This window comes from Aspergillus udagawae, assembly GCF_001078395.1.
Source record: "Aspergillus udagawae IFM 46973 DNA, scaffold_1, whole genome shotgun sequence".
NCBI lineage: Eukaryota > Fungi > Ascomycota > Eurotiomycetes > Eurotiales > Aspergillaceae > Aspergillus > Aspergillus udagawae.
Window position 1 is genome coordinate 1829978 of NW_025091264.1, and position 22663 is coordinate 1852640.

Below are 22663 nucleotides of genomic sequence, written 5' to 3' on the forward strand. Positions count from 1 at the left end.
AAGTCATTGCGTTCAGAATACGCAGATTCCGCGGAGATGAGAGGCAAGGGTGATCGATGTCTGTGGGAGGTCCGCCTTGGTGACAAGAGATCTGAAATGTACTCGTCGCTTTTCCGTTTCCTGCCCTTCTTCTCGATCGGTTCTTTGCGGGACGCAACGTCCTCTGTCCATAATCGCCGTGGAGTACCGAAATCTTCTACCGTGTCAGACGACGCCGTGGGTTGTTCCACGTCGCCTGTCAAATCGATGGAATCAATATCCAGTAAAGGCGAGGTCAGATCCACCGCATGCTTCGATCGAAGTGGGGTGCTTAATGGCCGAACAGGAGTATCAAAAGAAGCAGAGAAGCCTCGCTGAGTCGCTACATGATCCAAGTTATTGTCAGCTCAAGGAAACATATAGCAAAAGTTCGCTATCCTACCTTGAGCAACACCGCGCTGGTCTGCTGTTCCTCTCGGTTCCGTAAAAGACTGCGTTAAGGGGTGGACTTTCGCGACACTTCCTGTACTTGTCGGGCGTTCTCCAGGGCGACTAAGCAATCGAGATTTACTCGCGGATTGAGGGGCAAGTAGCAGTCGTGCCATGTTCGGGTCGTCTACCTCTGTGGCGTCGCCTCCAGCATCTTTCTCTTCGTTCGTTCTGATTTCCCTGATGACCTGGGAATCGCCGACATGAATACTACCCGATCGATCAATGCTTTCATTCGAGTCCGCTGGCTGAGGACGAGTCGTAGGCTGTCGGCTGGCAGAGTTCTGAATCTCTTGAGCGATTGATGTCAATGAAGGGTATAGTGTAGGGCCTTGGTCCAGCAGCCATTGGAGATGGACGTCCAGATTATTTTTAGTCATAGAGACGTCCTGTCGGGATCATGATTGTGTTCGGTGCCTCCAACGATGTCGGCGTCGATTTATGGTGGTATTGGTTTTGATATCGCGTTGCCAATAATTATCCAACATCGGAGGGTTAACCAAGCAATAGACGCGTCTCTACACGCTCTCACGTGGGAGTGCTATCAAGAAGGAAATCTTATCTTCCGGCTTATCGCGCGGATGCCATCAAATTATGGCAGGAATCCGGACGCATCAGTATTCTGGAAATGAAGGCTCTCGAGACGATCTAACATTCTTCCGATGACTTTATTTATTCAACATTATTGAAAGCTCCACTGAGTCGTACCTGAACCAGTCACTTAAACTTGTTCCCTGGTATTCTTTACTAGAGGTGATGTATCTATAGTGGTTATCTGGAGGATCATACCCCTCGTGTAGTGTCTCCGAAAGACGTAGCCTCTGCTGGAAAATCAGATTATAGGTGAAATTGCACCTGGTTTAGTCTTCTTTTATAATCAGGCATCTGTAAAGCCTGTATGTCTACTGTTCCCATCTATAGCAGTGTTTGCGTCTGCGTGGTATCTGGTTTACAAGATAAGTGGCCAATTGCGGGGAATTTTTTCACCTTTTTTTTAACCCCTACGAACCCCCACGACATATGAATTTGCTCCGTTGTGCCATCAATTAAGAGAAGTAATTGCCTCTCGCGTTCACAGACAGGAGGCTACACCCAACAGGCTAGAAGGACATCAGAGGGTACAAACATAGAAGTCAATCCCAGTCCATCGCTGATCGTCCAACATGGGCAAGAAAAATAAGAAGTCCGCCGAGCACAAGGAGCGGGTAGCAGCAAAGCAATCCAAGAAGGCTGCACAAAAAGAAAAGAGGCACAAGACTAAGGGTCGCGACGCAGACAGTGACGCAGAAGACGTCGATCTGGATGCGATCCTAGCTCAGTATGCCGAAGAGCAAGCTAAGTTTCTGAAGGTCACTGAGGTAGTCTCAGGACCGCCGTCTCCACGTACCTCTGCTACAATACTCGCGTCTCCCTCAAATCGGAACGAGCTCTTGATATTTGGTGGCGAGTATTTTGATGGCACGCTTGCTACGTTCTTCAATAATCTCTTCGTCTACAACATTGATCGAGATGAGTGGAAGGAAGTTACTAGTCCCAACAGCCCTCTACCACGAAGCGGACATGCATGGTGCCGTGGAGGAAATGCCGGAGGTGTTTATTTATTCGGAGGTGAGCCTTGTGCAAATTATACTGGATGAATTCGTATTAACTGTTATCTCCAATCTTCAGGCGAATTCTCTTCACCAAAGCAGGGGACGTTTTATCATTACAATGACTTTTGGCATCTCGACCCTGCCACCAGAGAATGGACTCGTCTGGAGACCAAAGGCAAAGGCCCGCCAGCTAGAAGCGGCCACAGAATGACATTTTTCAAGGTGCGTATCAAGTCGATCCGCCTCTAGTGAATCTCATGCTGAGCCCATCCAGAACTATATTATCCTCTTCGGAGGGTTTCAGGATACTTCACAGCAAACAAAGTACCTCCAGGATCTGTGGATTTATGACTGCTCAAAATTTACCTGGTTCAACCCTACTCTGCCCCCGGCATCTCAAAAACCTGATCCTCGGTCATCATTCTCATTCTTGCCACACGAATCTGGGGCCGTGCTGTACGGCGGTTACTCCCGCGTGAAGGCCTCTACCAGTGTGGGAGGAAAGCTACAGAAGGGCGGTCCTCAACGGATGATTATGAAGCCCATGGTTCATCAGGACACTTGGTTTCTCCGAATTACACCACCTGACGCCGATGCCCCTGCGTCGGCGGCTCCTACAGTACGCTGGGAACGCCGTAAGAAGCCCGCAAACTCGCCCAACCCGCCCCGTGCTGGCGCCACTATGGCGTACCACAAAGGACGAGGTATCATGTTCGGCGGTGTCCATGACGTTGAACTCAGTGAAGAGGGAATTGATAGCGAGTTCTTTGACACGTTGCTGGCTTGGAACACTGACAGAAATCGTTTCTTCCCTCTGACTCTTCGCCGTCCAAGAGCAGCCGGTAAGAAGCAGCAGGCCAACCAGATGAGATCTCGAAACCGGGCAAAGGCCGACGAAGAGGAGCTTCTTCAGAATCTGAAAGCTTTAGAAGCAAAAGGAGGGCTCCGTGATCTGGACGATGATGACGAGTTTCAATCAACCGCGCATATAATGGAGGACGAACCTACGGAGCCAGAGAAACCTTCTATTGTACGCTTCGAAATGCCTCACAAGCGTTTCAATGCACAACTGGCCGTGCAAGACGATACCCTATTCGTATTCGGCGGAACGTTTGAGAAAGGTGACCGAGAGTTCACGTTCAATGATATGTACTCCATTGATTTGGTGAAGCTCGACGGTGTCAGGGAAGTATACTACAAGGAACCCGACAACTGGCATCTTCTCAACGAAGCGGAGAGTGACGATGAGATGGACGAAGACGATGAAGATGAAGACGAGGAGGAAGAAGACGACGACGAAAACGCAATGTCCTTGGACTCTGCATCTCCAGCTCCTACCGAAGTCACTGTACCGTCAGTCACCCAGGGAATGGAGCAGCTTGAAGTGGAGGAACAGGAAGCAGAGCCCTCTGTGCAGGACAGCCGACCTCTGCCCCGACCTTTTGAGAGTTTGCGTGATTTCTTTAGCCGTACATCTGAGGAGTGGCAGAAGATCCTGCTAGATACTCTGAAAGAGAAGGGCATTACGGTGGAAAAGAATGTCAAGGAACTACGCAAGGATGCGTTCAATATGGCGGAAGAAAAGTGGTGGGATAGCAGAGAGGAGATCATGGCTCTGGAAGATGAACAAGAAGCGGCTGGCATTGGCGAGGTTGTCAGCATCGCTGACCGAACTGATAACCTTGGTGGTGCTGGGCGACGAAGGTGATGTATGTAAATGATGTATACCACAATATTGGTTTTAGCATAGATGCATACGGTTCAGCTCTAAATTCCTCGCTGATGCTCAATCACTGCATAACTCAGGACATTAAGACTTCACCACAGGAGCAGACGAACCTAGACTGGGCCGATCCCATGTCCACATTCAGTAACCGGAGTCTGGGCGAGATATATACACGTGCTGACTACCAACATCCCATGACTAGCCGGAAGAACCAAGGCAGACATTTGTAGAGGTGAAAGCTTAAGACCGAGACAACTCTATTTTCCTTTGGCCACACTCTCCAGAACATCAGTCACAATCGCAAAATCTCTCTCCACGTCGACCCGCCAATTCGAGATAGCGATGCGACAAGCCGGTCTGCCCTGCCACGAAGTACCAGAGAGGTATATTCTGGAAGTTGCATTTATTGCCGATGCCAGCCTTTGATTGAGTCCATCATCCTTCGCGCTGAAGAGGAAGCTCATATACGTCTTCTCCAGTAGGTCTTCTTTGTTACTTCCTTCCGGTAATACTTCGTAGGCCGGATGATCAAACATCCATCCGACAATCTTCCTAGCCAGCCGTATCTGTCGCTGGAGCATATTTTGATATCCCGCGCGGCCGTAAGCCAACAGCGAGGTATAGACCGGCAACGCTCTAAATCGCCTAGAGTTCTCAATTCCAATATTCAATGGAGAAGGGATTGAGGGCCCATCCGTCATACTGGCCGTCAAATAGGCTGCATTGGCATTCTGGAAGACATCATGTGCTATTGTGGCGTGGCGACAAAGGAAGAACCCACAGTCATACGGCACGTTCAGCAATTTATGTCCATCGCCCGTGATGGAGTCTGCTAACTCGATACCCTGACAGCCTTTCTTGATGGAAGCAAACTCCAGACTATTGTCCAGAACCCGGCCGAAGATGCCAAAGGCCCCATCGACGTGTAGCCAAGCGCCATACTCATCGCAGAGCCTGCGTATTTCAAGCATTTCTTCGAGACCAGCCGTCGCAAAGTGTCCGGTGTTGACCTCACCGCATGACACAGCGACGATAGTTGCCTTTTCAGATCTTGCCAATTCTGCTTCGAGTTTGGCTAGATCGAAGAGAAGCGGATTATCACCACGGCAGACGTTCTTCACGTTTGCACGGCCGATCCCTAGTATGCCTGCTGCTTTCACCAGAGACGAGTGGGGTAGCGTCGAAAGCACCTGTAGTCCCGACAGACCAGAGGCCTGCATGACTTCGAACAACCCATGCTCTCCAACGCTCTGGAAAATGGCCCCTCGATTTTTGGCGGCGGCTTTCACAGCAAATTCTCTTCCGCAGGCCAGGCCGAGGATGTTACTGGCAGTTGCTCCAGTCGTAAATGTACCATTATACCAAGAGCTTCGATCCAGCTGAAGGAGGTCTAATATCAAACCCAGCGCATTATATTCGACATCTGTAGCAACTGAATGCTCCGGGAGGTGTACCTGGACGTTCTGGTCGTAAGTGGAGACCACGTTATCCGCGAACAACGCCGCGGGCGTTACGCCGCCAGTGACGAAGCCATAGTAATTGGGGCTGATACTGTTGCCATTCAAGCCTGGAATAATATCGTCCAGAATATGCTGCCTGGCGGCTTCAAACCCGATTCCATCATTGGCTAGCGACTGTGGCAGAGATGCTCTTGCGCGTGCCAGATCGTTGGCACTTGGTAAAACGCCAGACTTCCATTCGCTCTGGGCAACCTTCCATAATTCCTGTTGAAAATCTCGCTGATTTTCGAGTGTGGTATCGACGTCTTTCAACTCCATGATTGAGTATAATTCAGTCTGTTGGAAGGTGAGCATGTAGAAACGCGGACATGATTAATTTATACCCCAAATTCGTTGCAGCCTAGCTCTGGTAGATAAGCACTAGAAATTAGTTTACAATATGACTAAATCAAAGCCCGAATCTACGGGATGATTGAGCTCTATTCAATTGAGACTGCTTGAGTTCTCAGCGAAGGAGACTAGTCAATTGTATTTCTCTCTCCGTTGATGCGGTAGATCGCTCCGCGTTGCAGCCCTTCTAGGTACCTCCGCAGCATTTAGCATTTCCCCCTCCTCAAATTAACTGTCCCTCACTTTGCGAGCTCCCTCCCATTGATAACCACTCCTACTCATAACCCACGTCGCAATTCAAAAACCATGACGATGGCTGCAAAGTTAATCGATAGAAAATTCCATAATATCCCAGGTTCGTCCATTTGGACTCTTTGCTCATACCGCGCGCTGACAAGCGGGAATCTCCAGGGAAGTTTCGCGTGGCAGAGCTGCTATTTGATGTGCCCGTGAATTACTGTAAGCCCAATGACGGCAATCTGAGACTCTTTGCTCGAAGCGTCCGTCGTCTGGAGACTCCAGTTGATCCTTCCAATGGTAAGGGCGAGAAGCAGCTCCCTTGGTTGGTGTATCTTCAAGGAGGCCCGGGGATGGGCTGTCGACCTCCGCAAGAGTACGGCTGGGTTGGAACAGCGCTGGACAAGGGGTACCAGGTGTGTATTCTATTTTTGTCTCAGATATTCCTCCTTTGGATCTTCATGTCCTTATCGTCTGTAGGTGCTGTTCCTAGACCAGCGAGGTACAGGCATGAGCTCGACAATAACGGCTCGGACTCTCTCCCTTCAAGGCAACGCAGTGAAACAGGCCGAGTACCTGAAGAATTTCCGTGCCGATAATATTGTCCGTGACTGCGAAGCTATCCGTCGATGCCTCACCACGGACTACCCCGAGGACCAACGCAAATGGAGTATCATCGGCCAGAGTTTCGGTGGGTTCTGTGCGGTAACGTATCTTTCTATGTTGTAGGTCTTCCCCATTGCATCCATATTGTTCGGCTTTATTGATAATATGTCTATCTGATTTAAAGCCCAGAAGGATTGACAGAGGCCTTCATCTGCGGCGGGCTTCCTCCTCTTGTTAATGGTCCGGATACGGTATATGATCGGACATACGGTATGTTGGGCTTGAGCTGGCGTGTCTGTTCTCATTCTAACTCGAAGAAGAGAAGGTCAAGGAGAGGAACGACGCATACTATACCAAGTTTCCTGAAGACGTTGATCGAGTTAAGAAACTTGTACAGTACTTGAAAGGGAACCGCGTCACTGTGCCGTCAGGCACTCTGACACCAGAACGCATTCAGCAACTTGGTATCATGTTCGGAATGCACGGTATGTGAACTCGATTGCCCTGATGAGTAAAACAACTGGAGGCTCTAACGACTTGCAGGCGGTCTTGACAGCGTTCATGGTGATATACACAGGGTACTTCAAATTCTATCTTTCGCTAACGCCGAAGTTGGCAGATCTACTGCTACGCGCTTGTAACGACCTGGAGCTCTTTGGGTTTCTCACACATCCAACATTGACTGCCATCGACAGCTACGGTGGCTTCGAGAACAATATCCTTTACGCCATTCTTCATGAAGCGATCTACTGCCAAGGGTGAGAAAGGCCTTTTGCAATTAGGTTATCGGGTGGGAAGTGAAATAATCTAACTCCTTCCAGGCAAGCCTCAAATTGGTCCGCAGATCGGTTACGCTCAGCTGATGCGCAGTTCAACATTGACGATAAGCAGCCAAAGATATTGTTCACTGGAGAAATGGTAGGTTTTTCCTCCGTTAGATTCCATGCAGCGACGGTTAACTTCGACTCGTCACCATAGATCTATAAAGACATGTTCGAGTCATACACCGAACTGCAGCAAGTCAAAGACGCTGCAGACATCCTTGCCACGACGGCCGAGTGGCCTCAGCTTTATGATGAGGCTCGACTCGTGAACAACGAAGTCCCCGTCTATGCAGCGACGTACGTAGAGGACATGTATGTCCACTTCGACTTGGCGTCGAAGACTGCGGCAAAGATCAACGGTATCAAGCAGTTCATCACAAACGTTATGTATCATAACGCCATCAGAAGCAAAGCAGACGAGGTCATGCAGCAGCTCTTTGCCTTACGAGACGATACGATTGACTAGACCATTGGCTCGGGCTGTAACGTGCAATTACTAGATGAGCCATGTCGAAAGCAAAGACATCGTCTTTGCCCCGAGATTTTGACTTGGGGACAGTCCGAGGCGCATCAAGCACCGCGACTTTGAGCTCCTAATCTATGTTGATAAGAGAGTCGTATGTGTTGCACATAGGAGGCGTCGCTTTTCAGCGGACCTCAGTAGTATGGATTTCAGAAAACCTCGAAATGAAATCAGTATTAGCCCAAAAAGTCCTTGTTGCAGATGACCTACAGCTCCACCAATTATGAACAACCGTTCTTCCTCTCGTTGTACCCACTGGACAATCTTACTTGCACTCTGTGCAAGTGCATTGCGATTGGCGTTGGGGCTAGCAACACAGTAAAGTTCAAATATTGGGGTCACCCAAGCAAAAGAACTGGCTGACTGGGAGATACAATGGTGAACTTTCACATGAGCATGCTTAGCATGAATACTAGAATGTAGGTTATTGTATGTTGACATCAATCTGAAGAAAAGAAGCACCAAGAGTTCATTAGCCCACGAACATAACAAGGGTTTAAGTGATGGCATGGAGGAGTTGACAAACCTTCGACGCCGAGAAATCGATGTGAACTCAGGGTCGTAAGAGGACATTGTGAATTGAACGTTTGCCCGAGATTTATACAAGAAATGATGCAAGACGGTCCCGGGAACGATATCAGTAGTGGTCGGACGGCCTCCATCAATGGCATCTTTGATGATCTTGATACTATTATTCTTCTCCAGTTGCTGCCAGCGCCGCATCGAGTTAGTTTGTCCTGAACAAACCGGATTCTAGCGACAGATTGGCATACCTCGACAAGTGAATTTCGCATCTCCTGCATTTCAAAGAACCCCTCCTTATTTGGGCTAATCAGGATGATCGCTACGGACTGCTGTGTTGTTGTCGTCTCGCTGGCAGCATTGCCTGAGTTTTCGCGGAGGTCAAGGAAACTGACATACATATAAAGATACCCGCTGCTGTTGAATCCGGGTAAGCAGACTGGGATCCAGCTTTCCCCACCTCCCGCTTTGATGCCTTCTGCTTCAAAGATCATGTTGAAGAGAAGTTGTAAGTCACCAGGATGCAGTGAATGTTTTTTGGGTCTCACAACACTGACTAGTCTCCCTCCTGCAACCACTAGGCCATATAAGAGGCTGCTGGCTTTGGTTTTTAAAAGTGCATTGTTGATGGCTTGTCGATGTGACTTGCGGATTTTCAAGCATTCCAATGCAGAAAAAAAAGTGGATGGTGATCCCTTTGTAAAGCTATCTGCCAGAGTAGACAGGAGCGTCTCGGACCCTTGCAGGGGCCGTTTGAGATCGGTAGACGGTCGAACAGAGAAGAGATGTGTCAACGAGGGCAGTGTTAGGGTGGACAAAATCTGCATGTACAAGGCTTCTAGCTGTAATTTCAGCTGCGTATCGCTCTCCAAGAGTCGACTAATGGCTACCAAGTATAGTGGACCTTTGGTAGTAATCACGAACTTCGTATCCCCGGCGCAAAAACTACCCAAACGATCATTCGCATCCTCATAAAACGATATGATCGTCTGAATGACACCTATGTAGCCCGAGATCAGTCCACCATCACCATGCCTGGTCCAAATGGGTTTCCCAGCAGCAGACAAGATGAGATAGTGTTTTCTTTTAGACTTCCATCTCTCAAGGAGCAGCTCTGCGATTTGTATTGAAGTCAGTGAGATGATCACTACACAACCACCGGTCATCACTGACCTTCATTCCTGCCTTGATCATCCAGCTCCCCGATTGGCTCAAATTCACTCGTAAAGTCATCGTCGACATCATCGGCTCGAAACTCAGGGAATTGAAGAAGCCCGCTGCTGTCCTGCTGAACGTCTCCGGACTCCTGTGCAAGAAAGTCGCTGAAAACATTTTCCGCCTCACCGAGCTCTGTGTTGAGTGCCGTGCTTCTAATACTCGCAGAATCCCCGGCATCACTGCTTCTCGACGCTGTAAGCTGAGTGAGGCTTGCTTTGGCTCTTAGGGTCCCAAAAGGACCACGGGTAGGGTGGTTTTCTTTTCCGCTATCGTTCAATTGCAGGAGGCTAATATCCGGTATCGACACGGCTGTTGTAGCCTTGGCCTGCAAACTAGCTGATGATGCCTGCCGGACTGACCGAGATGAAATGAACCCTTCATCTAATAAGCTCAAGGTACTCGGACGCGGGGGGAGGGGTGGAGGTCTTTCTTCGAAGCTCGTGGGGGTGTCATCGCTACCGGTATTCGAGGGTCTTTTCGCGGAATATTCTGGAGCTCCGTAGTTATTCCTTCCAGCGCCGTCATCGCCCGGTGACACCTGCGGTTGCTCAAGAGAGTTTGAGTTCATCGTACGCAGATCATACGCATCGATGCCAGTCCTATGAGGAGGTCCTCCTTTTGTGAACAGTAATCATCGGAATAAGTCAAGTGGTATTAGACATAATTATCATTGAGAAGGCGATACTCTCGTGAAGATGCGACGGCAGGTCATCTAGGTTGCTCTCATCTGCTGAGCGCAGCTACGTGGAGCAGATAGTAAGTGGAGTTGGGTTGACGTCGTCGCTAGAAGGTCGGAGCTCCAAGGCGGACGGAGACCCAAAACATCTCCGCCTGGTCTATTCAGGCTGCGTGTCTTCAGTTGTTCGCAACCGTCCGCCAAATCATCCGATCATGCCCATCCTGATGAGCAAAATATGAAGCCCCACGATCTGAAGCACTTCCACCTACCGAATATCCGCTACTGGCACCATGAGCCTTGATCCGAGCTCTTTTCCAAGGTCCAACTCCCCCGCAAGCTCCGACAGCTCCTTTACGCGCTCCCGCTTACGAGGGAAGGAGGGTACGCAAGTTCCAGTTTATATACGCAATTGGAGACAAATGTCAATATTCGGGACTATGCAGCTCACTTATTTTCGCAAACAGAGCCCTTGAAGAAAGACAAGAATTACCGCCGCTATGCTTCCACTGTCGAAAGAGCCCTGTCGCTGTTCGACACAGCGCTTCAGGAATGGGCGGACTATATCTCATTTCTTAGTCGCCTGTTGAAGGTAACTTTTAGGCCTCATGCGCCTAGAACAAGAGGCAAATTGCTCACCTGGACCAGGCTCTCCAATCGCATCCCGCAGACTTACCAGTCGTCCCCCACAAGGCGCTTGTAGCCAAACGTCTCTCACAGTGCTTGAACCCTTCACTACCGTCGGGTGTACACCAGAAGGCGCTCGAAGTATATACGTATATATTCAATCTGATTAAGGTTCGAGTTGACGGGAAAAGAAATTGAGCGTTCATCTGCTAATGCCTTGAATCGGCCAAATAGTCTGAAGGCTTGTCACACGACCTGCCCTTGTACCTACCGGGCATCGCGCCCACTCTTACCTTCGCCTCGCTCACAGTCCGTCCTCTGTTCTTATCCTTGGTGGAGACTCATATTTGCGGTCTCGAGCCATGGGCCATTCGTCCAGCTTTGAAGGCTATAATCCTAGCCCTTTTACCAGGCCTTGAAGAGGAAACCAGTGATGACTTCGATCACACGCTGCGGCTGGTTAACAAATTCCGCGACATCGCAACAAAGCTAGAAACTCAGAGATCAGGGGCGGATGCGGATTCAAGCGGTCAATACTTCTGGCAGTGTCTGTTCCTGGCATCCATAACCAGCCCTAGCAGACGTTCGGGTGTCTTAGCTTACCTGAATCGATATTTGCCAAAGCTAGGCATTACGGATCGCAGACCCAGTAAGGGTGATGGAAGTAACTTTGAAGACATGCCACATGATATGCGCGTGGCGGTGGACTCCGTTATCATGCCTGAGCCGGGATTGCTCATTAGGTGTTTTGCGTCCGGTCTGGTGGATGAACAAATCCTTGTACAGCGAAATTTTCTTGACTTACTGGTGACTCACCTTCCACTCAGCTCGCCTATATTGCAGTCGCGGATCACAGATGACGACCTTCAGAGACTAATGATGGCGGCCGTTGGCGTTGTTGCCCGACGAGACATGAGCCTGAACAGGAGGCTGTGGGCGTGGTTCTTAGGGCCTGATGCTGCAAGTGATCAGCCATCTTTCGAAGGCGAAGGAACAACCGGATCATACGCTGTTGATGACGCACAGTTATCACAGTCAGAGTATTTCAGTCAATTTGGTCTAAAGCCTCTTGTAAAAGGTCTTCTTCGGATGAATGAGCAAGACTCGAGAATTCCCTCGGAAAGGTCAAAGCCATTTCGAATCTCACTTTCCTTGATGGACAGGTGGGAAGTTGGCGGTCATATTGTTCCTGAAGTATTCCTACCCCTTATGCGCAACGTCCAAGCCTTCGAAAAATCAGCTTCCAAACATCAGTTCGACGAGGTTTTTCGCAGCGCCAGTGCCTTCTTCGACGGCGTCGAGAGCGGCGTGATATTCTCGGAGCTTCTTGGCCTGATAGACTGGAAATCTGATGATCTTTGTAACATGAAGACGCGGGCTTTGGTCGACTTGCAACTCGCTCAGTTCATTTTGGACAATTTCAATGTCCGTGAAGAGGACATGCTTCTTACCCATGTACCTCTGTTGGTGCTTACTATCCTCGTAAAATTGGGCGAGCTTTCATCATTTACAAAGGATTCCGGAATCGCCCCTGACGAGCTTCTTGAACTATCCAATGGGCTTATGAAAGTTATGCACTCCTTGACTGCGCTACTCACAGAGAGAGCATTCGCGAGAAAATCTGAATCGGCCAAAGCGATAGCGGATCATTCCATGGTCGACATCAGCGACGTTGATATTATGAAAAGAATCAATAGCTTTTATGACCAAAGCAGAAGCAGTCTGGACCTTCCACCACTTCCTTTTCTCCCCAGACACTTGGGTGATCTCATAACGCGGAAAGCTCACGATCTTGCCGCATCGGCCCTCGAAAAGCGCAATGGTAGCATACCTATTCAAGAGATCCTGAATCTTCTGGTTGCCTTGCTGAAGCGACTTCCCAAATCGCTTGTGTTTCACGACAGGCGCTTCTATCTGGCTATTTGCAGTCGAATGAAGATTGACCAGGCAGAACAGTCTACATCTTCTTTCTCAACTATTTCTTCCATTGTCTCCGCAGTGACCAGCTTGTATTTCATACACGCCTCTGGGTACTATATCAGCTACGAGGATGTCGCAGAACTGATACCGACCCTCGTCCGACATCTTTGGCAATTCCTCTCACCAGCAAGCCCCAAGTTTCATGTAGAGGCGGTCCGCTGTCTCTGGCATCTACACTCGGTTTCTTGGTCAGATCATATTGTCGAGGCGTCCATAACATCTCTCATGATTGGTTCAGCGCCAGGCTCTCAGCATCTGTCATCTGAAGAGCAGGCTGGAAAATATTTTGTTCTCTGGAATCATAGCCACCATGGCTCCTACGAACTTTCTCCAAAACAAGCGTACGATGCGAGAAAGGCCCAAACGCCTTACTATTCGTCAATGCTTGAGCGCCCTCTTTTCCTCGTTTTGGATCTTCTGACTCAGGGGCCAAATGAGGCTTCACAGGTAGTTCAGCGATGGCTTCAAGAGTTATCATCCATTCAAAAGTGAGTCAGACCCTGAAGGTGAGGTTTGTACAATTTCTTATATCTGCCAGGGTATTTCGCATCGTGATCTTGCGACTTGAGGATCTTCTCCTGCGAGAAACACAGTCAGAACACGGGGGCGACAACGCCGTCATTTCTTCTGATGACTATAAAGAGTGTGACTACCTTTTGCGAACAATCTACAATGTCCTCTGCTCGCTGTCCGCCAATGGCTGGATGTCTCTTCTTACTCAGACGTTGAATCCAGTGGATAAACAGAAGGATGGTGTCTCTGAAGGTAAGCTCTGAAAACCTAGTTTTAAAGTGCTTGACTTCCCGTTAACGGACTTAGATGGTGCTGAGTTTCAATCTCTCCATTCTATCATTTTCCAGCTATCCTCAAAGGTAATCATAGGGAGAACGCGGAACGCAGCAGCACAGGCCGATTATGAAGAGGTGAAACTCCAACAGACCTCCCTGCTGGTTGTAAGACAACTTCTTCAAGGGCCCGGGGGCGAAGAAATTGCTGAGTCGGGAATTGACTCCTTCTTGGTTGATCAATTGTCTTCTGTCCTCGACGAGGGAGGTAGCATCGAATTGCAAGGAGCTATAATAGACACCCTACTCTCAGCGTTGAAAGTTCGTTTCGCGCAAGCATACCTACCACCGCCCCCTCCCAGGCCGAAGCATCAGCGAGCACAGTCACGGGAGCGTCTCACAAGTCCGTCGCTTCTTTCCTTTACAAGTGATAAGACTGATAGAGGTCCTTCGCTCCCTGCTCCACCTCAACCTCCTTCCCACCTCCTAGAGTGTCTTCTCAAAGGCATTAGCTCTAAATGTTCGAGAGACATCGTGGAGAAGTGGACTCTACTGCTTTGTGAAGTGCTTCCTCTATATTCAGGATCCCTCTTCCAGATCCTGCTCATGTTAGTGGAATGCTTCTGCAAGGAGATTCAATTATCATATACGAATCTTCAGCTCTCTTTTAGACAAACCAACGGTTGGCCAGAAGATCGCTCTGAACATGTCACCATTAGCCTGCTTACGGGACTTGAGACGTGCATCGCGGCAGCTCACGAGCGCCTTCTCGTGGAGGAAGCGAACGTACCAGCTGTCAAAAGCCCTGACCACGCCCACGGGTTCTTTGGCAACATGGTGTCAGGAGTATTTGCGACAGATTCAAACCAGGGGCGCTCGACCGCAGCGAACAACAGACTGACTGTACTATTGTGCTTCCAGGATGCCGTTCGACTGTGCTTTTCCATATGGTCCTGGGGTGCCGTGGAGCGAAATGGCCTACCCCAAGATCCCGAGTCTCTCGCGTCCTTCCAATACACCTCTCTGCGGATGAGAAACAGGTCTCGTCGCATCCTTGAGCATCTCTTCACAGCGGAGGCTCTTGAATGTCTAGAGACGATGGTAGAGATGTGGTCAAGAGCGGACCCTGACACATCGCCTCTGATTTTTAGTTTGCTTCACACTCTGGACGGGTCTCGCCCAAAGATCACCATTCCAGCAATCTTCAATGCCATATACACACGAACCAACCCTGCTGCGCTTGATCCCCACCGCAAATCTGCCTTGACGTCAAGCCTCACTGAATCAGAGCTGGCAGGTTTTCTGGTTACTTATGCGAGGTCTCTGGACGATGATGTACTTGACGAAATTTGGACGGACTGTACAACATTTTTACGTGACGTCTTGAGCAACCCCTTCCCCCACAGACAGATTCTTCCCCGGCTAGTGGAATTCGCTGCCATCCTTGGAGCCAAAATGGAGAATACGACCTTCGGCGAGGATCGACGGATGAGGAAGGAGCTAGGGGTATGTCTTACCGCAGCATTAGCCATGCAGTGCAGTTATTAACTTCATGCAGGATGTATTGCTTCGTCTGCTCACTGCCATCTTCACAAGCAAGCCTTTGGGACTATCTCAGGATTCGAGTATGCTGGGGAGGCCGTCCGTGGACTATGACAACTCGGCTGTACCGCACGCTGGTCCTGACGATATGCTCAGTATTCTTGCACTCTCGATGCCATCTTTTATAGCCCTGTTAGGTGATTCTGATCGCATCGTCTCCGCTGTGTCAGGCATATCCTCTCATGTACTCGGGCCTCTTCTGCGTTCGCGGCTATTCCCTAATAATATCAACGGCAGTGTGATGTCTCTCCTGCAACACATTGCGAAGGTTCCAGCTGCTGCAAAAATCTGGAAGAAGGACATAACCGATGCCTTCAACGATGCACGCTTTTTTGGCTTCCAGGTCGATCTTGTGAGAAGCGGTTGGATGAAGCTTCTCAGGCAATGGGCGATTGCCGACAAAGACCGCCTGACAGAGTTGATGTCTCGTCTTCCACCGCCGAGCACGGCAGGACTCATGTTCGGTGTTGGTGCGTCTGCTGCTCGCCTGGAAGCTGACCGGAAGGCTCAGTTGAACCTGCGAAGGATATCACTGCTGATATTATCTGCAAATGAGGATTACTTCATTGGAGAACTACCAGAGCTACTTCAGAAGCTGGAAGATCTCCTTGCAGCAACGAGCTCATCGTCTCCATCCTCCACCACAAGAGCAGAGATATTCATGGTACTTCGGGCGCTTGCGCTCAAGAGTTCAACTAGCACACTTGCGCCATTCTGGCCATTGATCAATACAGAGCTTCACGAAGCTATTTCTAGCATACCGCTAGGAGCGCAACAAGAAGTTTACAATACATACTCGCTGTTGCAAGCGTGTAAGCTTCTGGATACACTACTTGTTCTGGCGCCCGATGATTTTCAACTTCTGGAGTGGCTTTATGTCACCGACACGATCGATGCTGTTTACCCCCCTGGGCATCTAGAATCAAGAGCACTTGCAGACGAAATCTCGCAGACCTTGGGTGTACGTGGGTCGGCGCCACCACGTTCACCACGCGAAGCTACCGAGTCTGGCGATGGAATGAAGCGGCCTGAGCTGACATCGGATTGGATCCGTGAGACGGCAAAGGACGAGCTTATTGAACAGGTACTTCGACCATTTCTCGGCCGACTTAGTATTCATGCTTTCGAAAGTACTTATGGTATGGGCAATCCGGACTTGAAGAGTTGCCAGGACGACTTATTGGCGGATCTGTTTAACGAGAGCACCATGGCCAATTGATGCGTCTGCTTGTTATTCCTTGTATCTTTTAGCTGATATCTGTCTGTACGATACCAAACAGCATTGATATGATGATCTGTTGCCCTTTTAATAGATAGGACTGGAACGTATGGTGTAGCAGGGTGCCGTGCCTAGCTGTAGTCGTCGTGGGGAAGCTGTTGCTTATTACATATAATGAAAATAGGCAGTTGTTCAGTGCTAACAAAATAATTTTACTTGCTCTACACGCTTAGCAATGATGTGTTTGCGCCTGCAGCAGTTGGAAATCGAAAGTAGTGCAGACAAGAGTGGCTGGATGCGACCGCATATCGCAGGGCCAAAACAGGCAACACTGACGCCACGCGCTCGTGACATTCAAGCGTCCAACTTCATCTCCTGACTACAATGTGAGAAGATGATATTTTCCTTCTCTACCCTCGAGTCCAGAAGCATATTCTCGCTAACTGTAATCATAGCTCTCCAGGCTCATGATCAAACATGATTGCACGTAAAAACGCGATTTCTCTGTTGCGGTCTGGGGCGCCCAGGTTGGGATTCGTATCCGCCTGCGGCTTCTCGACATCCCGAACCCTCAGGAACGCAGGTACAGCATTGCCTGCGAGAAAGCCTGTGGGTGCATTCCGCGGAGGGTAAGCGCTTCAAATTTCTGTATTTGATTGTTTTGTTGAGTATACTGGATGTTCTCCTGATGCCTGTTCTAGGTTGTTTGGGTTCCTCGCTGGAACTGTTGTCGCCGGTGCTTCGGTCTACTATTATATTTTGGGGGAGTACAGAGTCGCAAATCAAATGTTGAATGAAGATATCAATGTATGTCTCTGTTTGTTTTCATCTACAACAAGATCTATGAGGATTCTCCCTCTCCCCCGTCGTCCCTGTCCGGCTCGTGCTGCTATGGTGCTATATCAGAGCATCACGATTGTGTACGACGTGCAGATGGACGCAACGGACTGGAAATCTCGATAGATATCTTGCTTCACTCCCCTGCTCATCCGCTCTTTTGAATCATACTGATCAAATCCTAGGCTCTTCAAGCAGCCACAATAAGACTGCAGACTTATGTCACGGAACTGGAGACAAAGATAGACCCGTTGCAAAAGGAAAAATGAAAGCAATTTGTCTGATTATCTTTAATCTCATGACTGTTTTCTCCTCACTCTCGAATATCATATCTTCTGTTGGGTTTCTACCAGCTTGAGCATTTGCATCATGCTTCAGGTGTGGTTTATACGGGCTCCACAAGAACGACATATCTGGAGTTATTTGATATCACGGATTCTCTATGATGTATACTTCAATAATACTCTGATCAAATGACCAAATTCAGCGATCAGTCAGTATCTAATACACAAGTGACAAGGCTCAGAGACATGCATTATAAGCACGTGACTTAATTCCTTCGTGGATCCTATTGTAGTTGGATGATGCAAACACTTCAAACACTTATGCATGGCGCGGTATCTTTTGGCATAATATTAAGAGCTTCACACAGGATCGTTTACACCGGCAGACAACCATCGCGATGAAAGCATATTAGTCCATATCAGGCACTTTTGTCATTTCCGTCATGTATCGTATTGAAGTCCTCCCAAGCAGATCCGCCCATGTCACGCCCGGATGGACCTACGTCCCCGACCGCGGCTTCCACCCGGCGCAAGCAGCTATCACACCTGCCATCGGCAGGAAAAGAGGAATCCGCGATGGGGGTCGTACCGACTTATCGTCGCGCCAGAGCAACGCGATTATCCGCCACTTAGCTGAGCTTGACCGGGAGAACCATCGAGACGTACATATTGCGATTCCAGTTAAACAGAAGGATGCGGCCGGTAGAGGTATTGCGAGCATTGCGCTGAGATTGTAAAGCAACCCGACCATGGCTAACTTGTATCTATTACTGTTAGGAACACGAGGAAAGACGACTTCAAACGTGCGCCGTATCCTACAATCGCAAAAGACCTTCCGAAACTACCTCGATGACGAGGAGGCGGCCTTGGCCCAGGCCGCGCAGTCAACTATACAACGCCCCTCCATCAGCAAGATAACGAAGCCCTCCCGACGAAGTCTAACTCCCGCTGCTACCCCCAAGTCAGACTCATCGAAAAGAAAGCAATCCACCGTACCACCGTCAAGGGCCTCAACGATCCCGCCAGAGACCAGCACCAACGCGACCCCCGACACAGACGAAGACAAGAAGCAGCCCGAACCAGAAACCGAGAACCCGAATCGACTGATCAAATCAGAGTACGACAACGATCCCCTTCTAAAGTCGTATATCCCTTCCGCACCCTCGGAGCGCATCATGCAGGCACTCCTGGCCGAACCGCCACTCACATACAACGCGGCTCGCGCTGGTCCGCCCCTAACCGTGAAGGCGCCACGGCACTTTTGCTGTATGTGTGGGTACTGGGGCAAGATTCGGTGCAAGAACTGTCATGTTCGGACCTGCGGGCTGGCTTGTTACAAGGTTCATGAGGACTCGCGATGCGGGGCGTTCTTTTGAGGTGTCTGGTGCAGACCGGTTTGGCCGGTAAGGCTTGACAAAACATACCGATGACAAAATCGATATCGGAATGCCAGCTTCATAGCTATTAAGAGGCTCAGTCGCAAGGCCTTGTGCGAAAGGCGCAGGAGTCTCATAACACTGTTTGACGCTGTAGGGAATGACGGAGGCGTCATTCATCCATCACTGCACTCACAGTCGATCACGATTGCTTAGACGCTTTACGGTCTGTCGATGATACAGGTTGATGTGTCTCCTTCCACGATCGATGCGGTGCCTCATCGCATTCCAATTCTAGACGAATCAAACGTATTAGACAGCCGGCCATCGCAGCTGGTGGAAGGTTCGTCTGCGTGCTGCAGCCATGGTCAATGTGACTGGCCATTGCCAGGGACTTTCAGTAGTCCATCGTACCCGGCATCATACCCGCTACGAGTGGACAATCATGGTTCTTAATGACTTGCATAGACAGTTTTTAATGATCAATGTCTATGTACATAACATCAATTCAGAGAAATTTGAATGTCCAGGAATCAACACTTCATCTTAATACCAGCGCGTAACTCCTCTTCCCGAATTTCGAACATGACCTGTACTCCCACAAACAGTGCACCACAAGCGGCAACAAGGAAGCCAATGCCCGAGTAAGATCCAAGAATTCCCGATAAGAGACCCTTGAGCCCGTCCAGTCCCAATGCAAATCCAACAAGATTGGCAATCATCATCATAAGGATATTGCCAACAGCACCGACACCGCAGAGAACACGGTATGCGGTTGGGCGCGAGCGCCATTTGTGAGCCGGAAACAGCAGAGTAGCAATGACCTCGGGGAGGACAAAGAGGGTGATGAGCCAGCCCCACATGAGGAGACGAAGGTTAATGTCATGCCACAGAGCGACGAAGGTAAATACCACCAGGAAATTGAAGATCTGGCGTGCTTTGGAGAGGAGGCCTGGCGAGGATTTGTTCGCACCTCCCGAGCGCGCTCCTCCACCCAGAGGTACGTAGAGATAGCGAACGATCCAACGGTTAAAGGATCGGTGCCAGCCGCGCCAAAAGGCAAAGGCAGAGTAATTGTTCGACACGCAGCGCACCATATTCTCAGGGGGATCGATGCCGTCAATCAAGGCCCAGAGGCGGAAGAATCGCCAGGGAATGAGGAGTTTGAGCCAAATGATATGTAGATTGAAAAAGGCGAGCATGCTGAGTTGTCCGGCTGAATACAGGGACCAATCGGGCGACGCCTGGGAGATAGCAAGGGCGTAAATAAAATGAAGGATCAATTCCATGCCGAGCAACGTCAATAAGAATCGGATGCCATATAGAAGAGTACGAGTCTTTGTGAGGGATGGTGGCGGATATCTCTGCTGAGCGATATAGTCGTTGAAGGTCAGGATTGGACCGGTTAAGTATAAAGGCGAATAAAGGGCATAGGCGACGTAATTGCGAGCATTGAACGAAGTCTGTTCTGGCGGGATGCTCACACGATCACGCTCCGACAAGGCTGCTGGATCGAGCTGTTTCTTCTTATGGCTGTCAGTTATCATCCGCAAGAGTCTGTGGTCTCAGAGCATACTTCAATTGCGCTCGCCGCTGGATAATCCAAGCTCCAGTAATAATCCATATTGAAACTGATCAATCGCAGGACCGTCAGGCTGAAGAGTAACTCCCATCGGGGCATTATGCCTCCAAAGCCATCGATGTACCTAGCCCATTGCACCAAGGGAGCTGCTCCTTCCCCACCTGCCGTGAAGAAAGTGGCCACGCGCGCAAGCGGGTACCCGGCACAAAGCTCGTTGGAGAATAAAGCGGAGATGTTGAATACCCAAGTGGCCGCGGGGATATATTTCCTAGGGAAAGTCTTGGCAATCTTGTAGTTCAAGTACAGGATCACGAGGACCTTGATAGCCGAGACACCATGGAGCGCAGTTATGAACACGAGAGCAAAGCAGTAATCGAATCGCACCCGTCGATCCAATCGAGAGTCTCCAGCAGCGAGAGCATTGGCACCTCGAGAGACGGCCGCGGCATCGGACCGCAGTAGGTAGCGCTCATAGACCCGACGAAGCAATGGGTGAGCGACGAGAAGGATGAGAAGGTAGGGAATGTTATCACGAAAGTTTGAGAATTGGGCATCGGAGTTGTCCTATTCAAAGGGGCAATCAGCATCATAAAATACAGCAGATATGCAGCCAGTACTCACCACCTTACGGCCAGGTATCCAGCCTGGCGATAGCAAATGTTCATAAGCAGAATAACCGGGATGACTCTCTAGAGCATTTGATCAGCACGGGTCTCCCAGCTCCCCGCAGACTCGCAACCACCCGCCGTACCTTTTGAAGCATCAATGACAGTCTTGAACATCATAGGTATCACGGTTAAGAAGACAAAATAGTAAAAATAAAATTCAGGCGTTCGCCAGTTGGGAGGCGAAGCGCCATTGGCGATGGCACTTGCGCGAGCATCTTTCGCAGACGGGGGTCGCGTGTCAGCAGCGGCCTTTAACGAGGTGGTCGCAGATGAGGTGAAACGAGTGTCGAGGGTATCAAGAGAGTAGAGTCTCCGGAACCAGGAAAGGATTGAAGTCATCTTAACACAAGCATAGCGCGTCCGGACCCATGGACAAAGATGCGGAGAGAAGAGGATGACGGGTTGCGGAGAGCAGTACGGAGGACTCCGTAGATAGGTATCGTTTTTGGGAGGGAAACAAGCTCAGGGGCGGAGTCGGCCACAGATTGCCTGGGCTCCTAGGTACAGTAGTCAAGAATCACGAGCTTGGTTTGAGCATGATTATATGAGGGAGTATACTACATAGCAACCTACGGTCTAGAACTTAACAGGCTTCTTAAAGCTAAGTTTTTCGACATCACCACTGCAATTGCAGCCAAACCTTCAGCTCTCTATCTGTGATCTTGAAGATCCCATTGCTAATGATGAGTAAGGCGCTTGTCGAACACCTTGGTTATCATTGGTCAGCATCAGTTCCTGACCCCAAAATGCACTAGTGCTTGGCTAGCGTAATGGAACAAGAATGCTAAAATTGGATGTCTCCAGCAGCTTTGACGCCTTGCAGCCTGAGGCATAAGCACAGCTAGAGCCCCACTTGATTGCCAGGATGAACGTCAACCGATAGATACTTGGGTATGGAGTATGATCAGACAAACTCTCCAAAGATATCACAATAGCACGACCCTGAACCACGGAATAAGAACCGAAGCCTTTGTCAACATGGCATCGCGGCGAGTACTTCTCCCCCGATCCTTTCTAGCTTCCTAGTCGCGTTTCGTCTTTTCTCTGTCTTGATACGTCATCTGAATTCTTGACACGTGACTGACGGGATGTATCAGACTGCATTCAGAGTCCACGGCACTGTACAAGGCAAGTACTTCACTGCTACTCTTTGAGGTCTTACCAGCGTGGCTTGCGATCCTCGATTTATTTCATCGAACGGTTACTAATTCGAATCAACGTTTCCAGGTGTCGGATTCCGGTAGGATCATGGATCTGGCTACAGAGACCTTCAGCGTAAACACGTTTCTAACACCTATATTCTGAGCTCTAGAGACTTCACTCAGAAGCGTGCAGTTGAGTACGGGTTGAAAGGTTGGGTGAAGAACACTACTTGTGGAAGAGTTCGTCCCCAGCCCCTACCTTACGTTACCTACATATCAGCAGAAGCTAAGGGCATGGCAACAGGTTGAAGGAGAAGTC

At 49.6% G+C, this 22663-nt stretch overlaps 7 protein-coding genes across 7 annotated transcripts; 4 read left to right on the plus strand and 3 right to left on the minus strand.

The window, feature by feature from the left end:
- Positions 1-1631: 1631 nt before the first annotated feature.
- Positions 1632-3768, plus strand: Aud_000607 (putative Kelch repeats protein; the record flags this gene model as incomplete). Its single annotated transcript, XM_043286114.1, has 3 exons — positions 1632-2076; positions 2137-2282; positions 2335-3768. 3 exons carry the CDS (start codon positions 1632-1634, stop codon positions 3766-3768), a joined length of 2025 nt encoding a protein of 674 aa, XP_043142049.1.
- Positions 3769-4043: 275 nt separating this feature from the next.
- Aud_000608 (pyridoxal phosphate-dependent decarboxylase family protein) lies at positions 4044-5564 on the minus strand (the record flags this gene model as incomplete). The annotated part of the gene is made up of 1 exon (XM_043286115.1): positions 4044-5564. One exon carries the CDS (start codon positions 5562-5564, stop codon positions 4044-4046), a length of 1521 nt encoding a protein of 506 aa, XP_043142050.1.
- Positions 5565-5942: 378 nt separating this feature from the next.
- On the plus strand, positions 5943-7769 carry Aud_000609 (proline iminopeptidase; the record flags this gene model as incomplete). The annotated part of the gene is made up of 9 exons (XM_043286116.1): positions 5943-5991; positions 6048-6289; positions 6354-6598; positions 6664-6749; positions 6800-6964; positions 7023-7043; positions 7099-7237; positions 7301-7397; positions 7458-7769. The coding sequence occupies 9 exons, from the start codon at positions 5943-5945 to the stop codon at positions 7767-7769; spliced, it is 1356 nt and encodes a 451-aa protein (XP_043142051.1).
- Positions 7770-7975: 206 nt separating this feature from the next.
- On the minus strand, positions 7976-10134 carry Aud_000610 (guanine nucleotide exchange factor MON1; the record flags this gene model as incomplete). Its single annotated transcript, XM_043286117.1, has 5 exons — positions 7976-7984; positions 8037-8271; positions 8353-8534; positions 8600-9462; positions 9522-10134. 5 exons carry the CDS (start codon positions 10132-10134, stop codon positions 7976-7978), a joined length of 1902 nt encoding a protein of 633 aa, XP_043142052.1.
- A 401-nt stretch (positions 10135-10535) lies between these two features.
- Aud_000611 (cellular morphogenesis regulator DopA) lies at positions 10536-16455 on the plus strand (the record flags this gene model as incomplete). Its single annotated transcript, XM_043286118.1, has 7 exons — positions 10536-10626; positions 10710-10834; positions 10891-11040; positions 11104-13337; positions 13388-13614; positions 13669-15140; positions 15193-16455. 7 exons carry the CDS (start codon positions 10536-10538, stop codon positions 16453-16455), a joined length of 5562 nt encoding a protein of 1853 aa, XP_043142053.1.
- A 1564-nt stretch (positions 16456-18019) lies between these two features.
- Positions 18020-18952, plus strand: Aud_000612 (putative HIT finger domain protein; the record flags this gene model as incomplete). Its single annotated transcript, XM_043286119.1, has 2 exons — positions 18020-18284; positions 18354-18952. 2 exons carry the CDS (start codon positions 18020-18022, stop codon positions 18950-18952), a joined length of 864 nt encoding a protein of 287 aa, XP_043142054.1.
- A 533-nt stretch (positions 18953-19485) lies between these two features.
- Aud_000613 (putative glycerol:H+ symporter (Gup1)) lies at positions 19486-21541 on the minus strand (the record flags this gene model as incomplete). Its single annotated transcript, XM_043286120.1, has 4 exons — positions 19486-20478; positions 20529-21098; positions 21156-21223; positions 21286-21541. 4 exons carry the CDS (start codon positions 21539-21541, stop codon positions 19486-19488), a joined length of 1887 nt encoding a protein of 628 aa, XP_043142055.1.
- Between the last annotated feature and the right edge of the window lie 1122 nt (positions 21542-22663).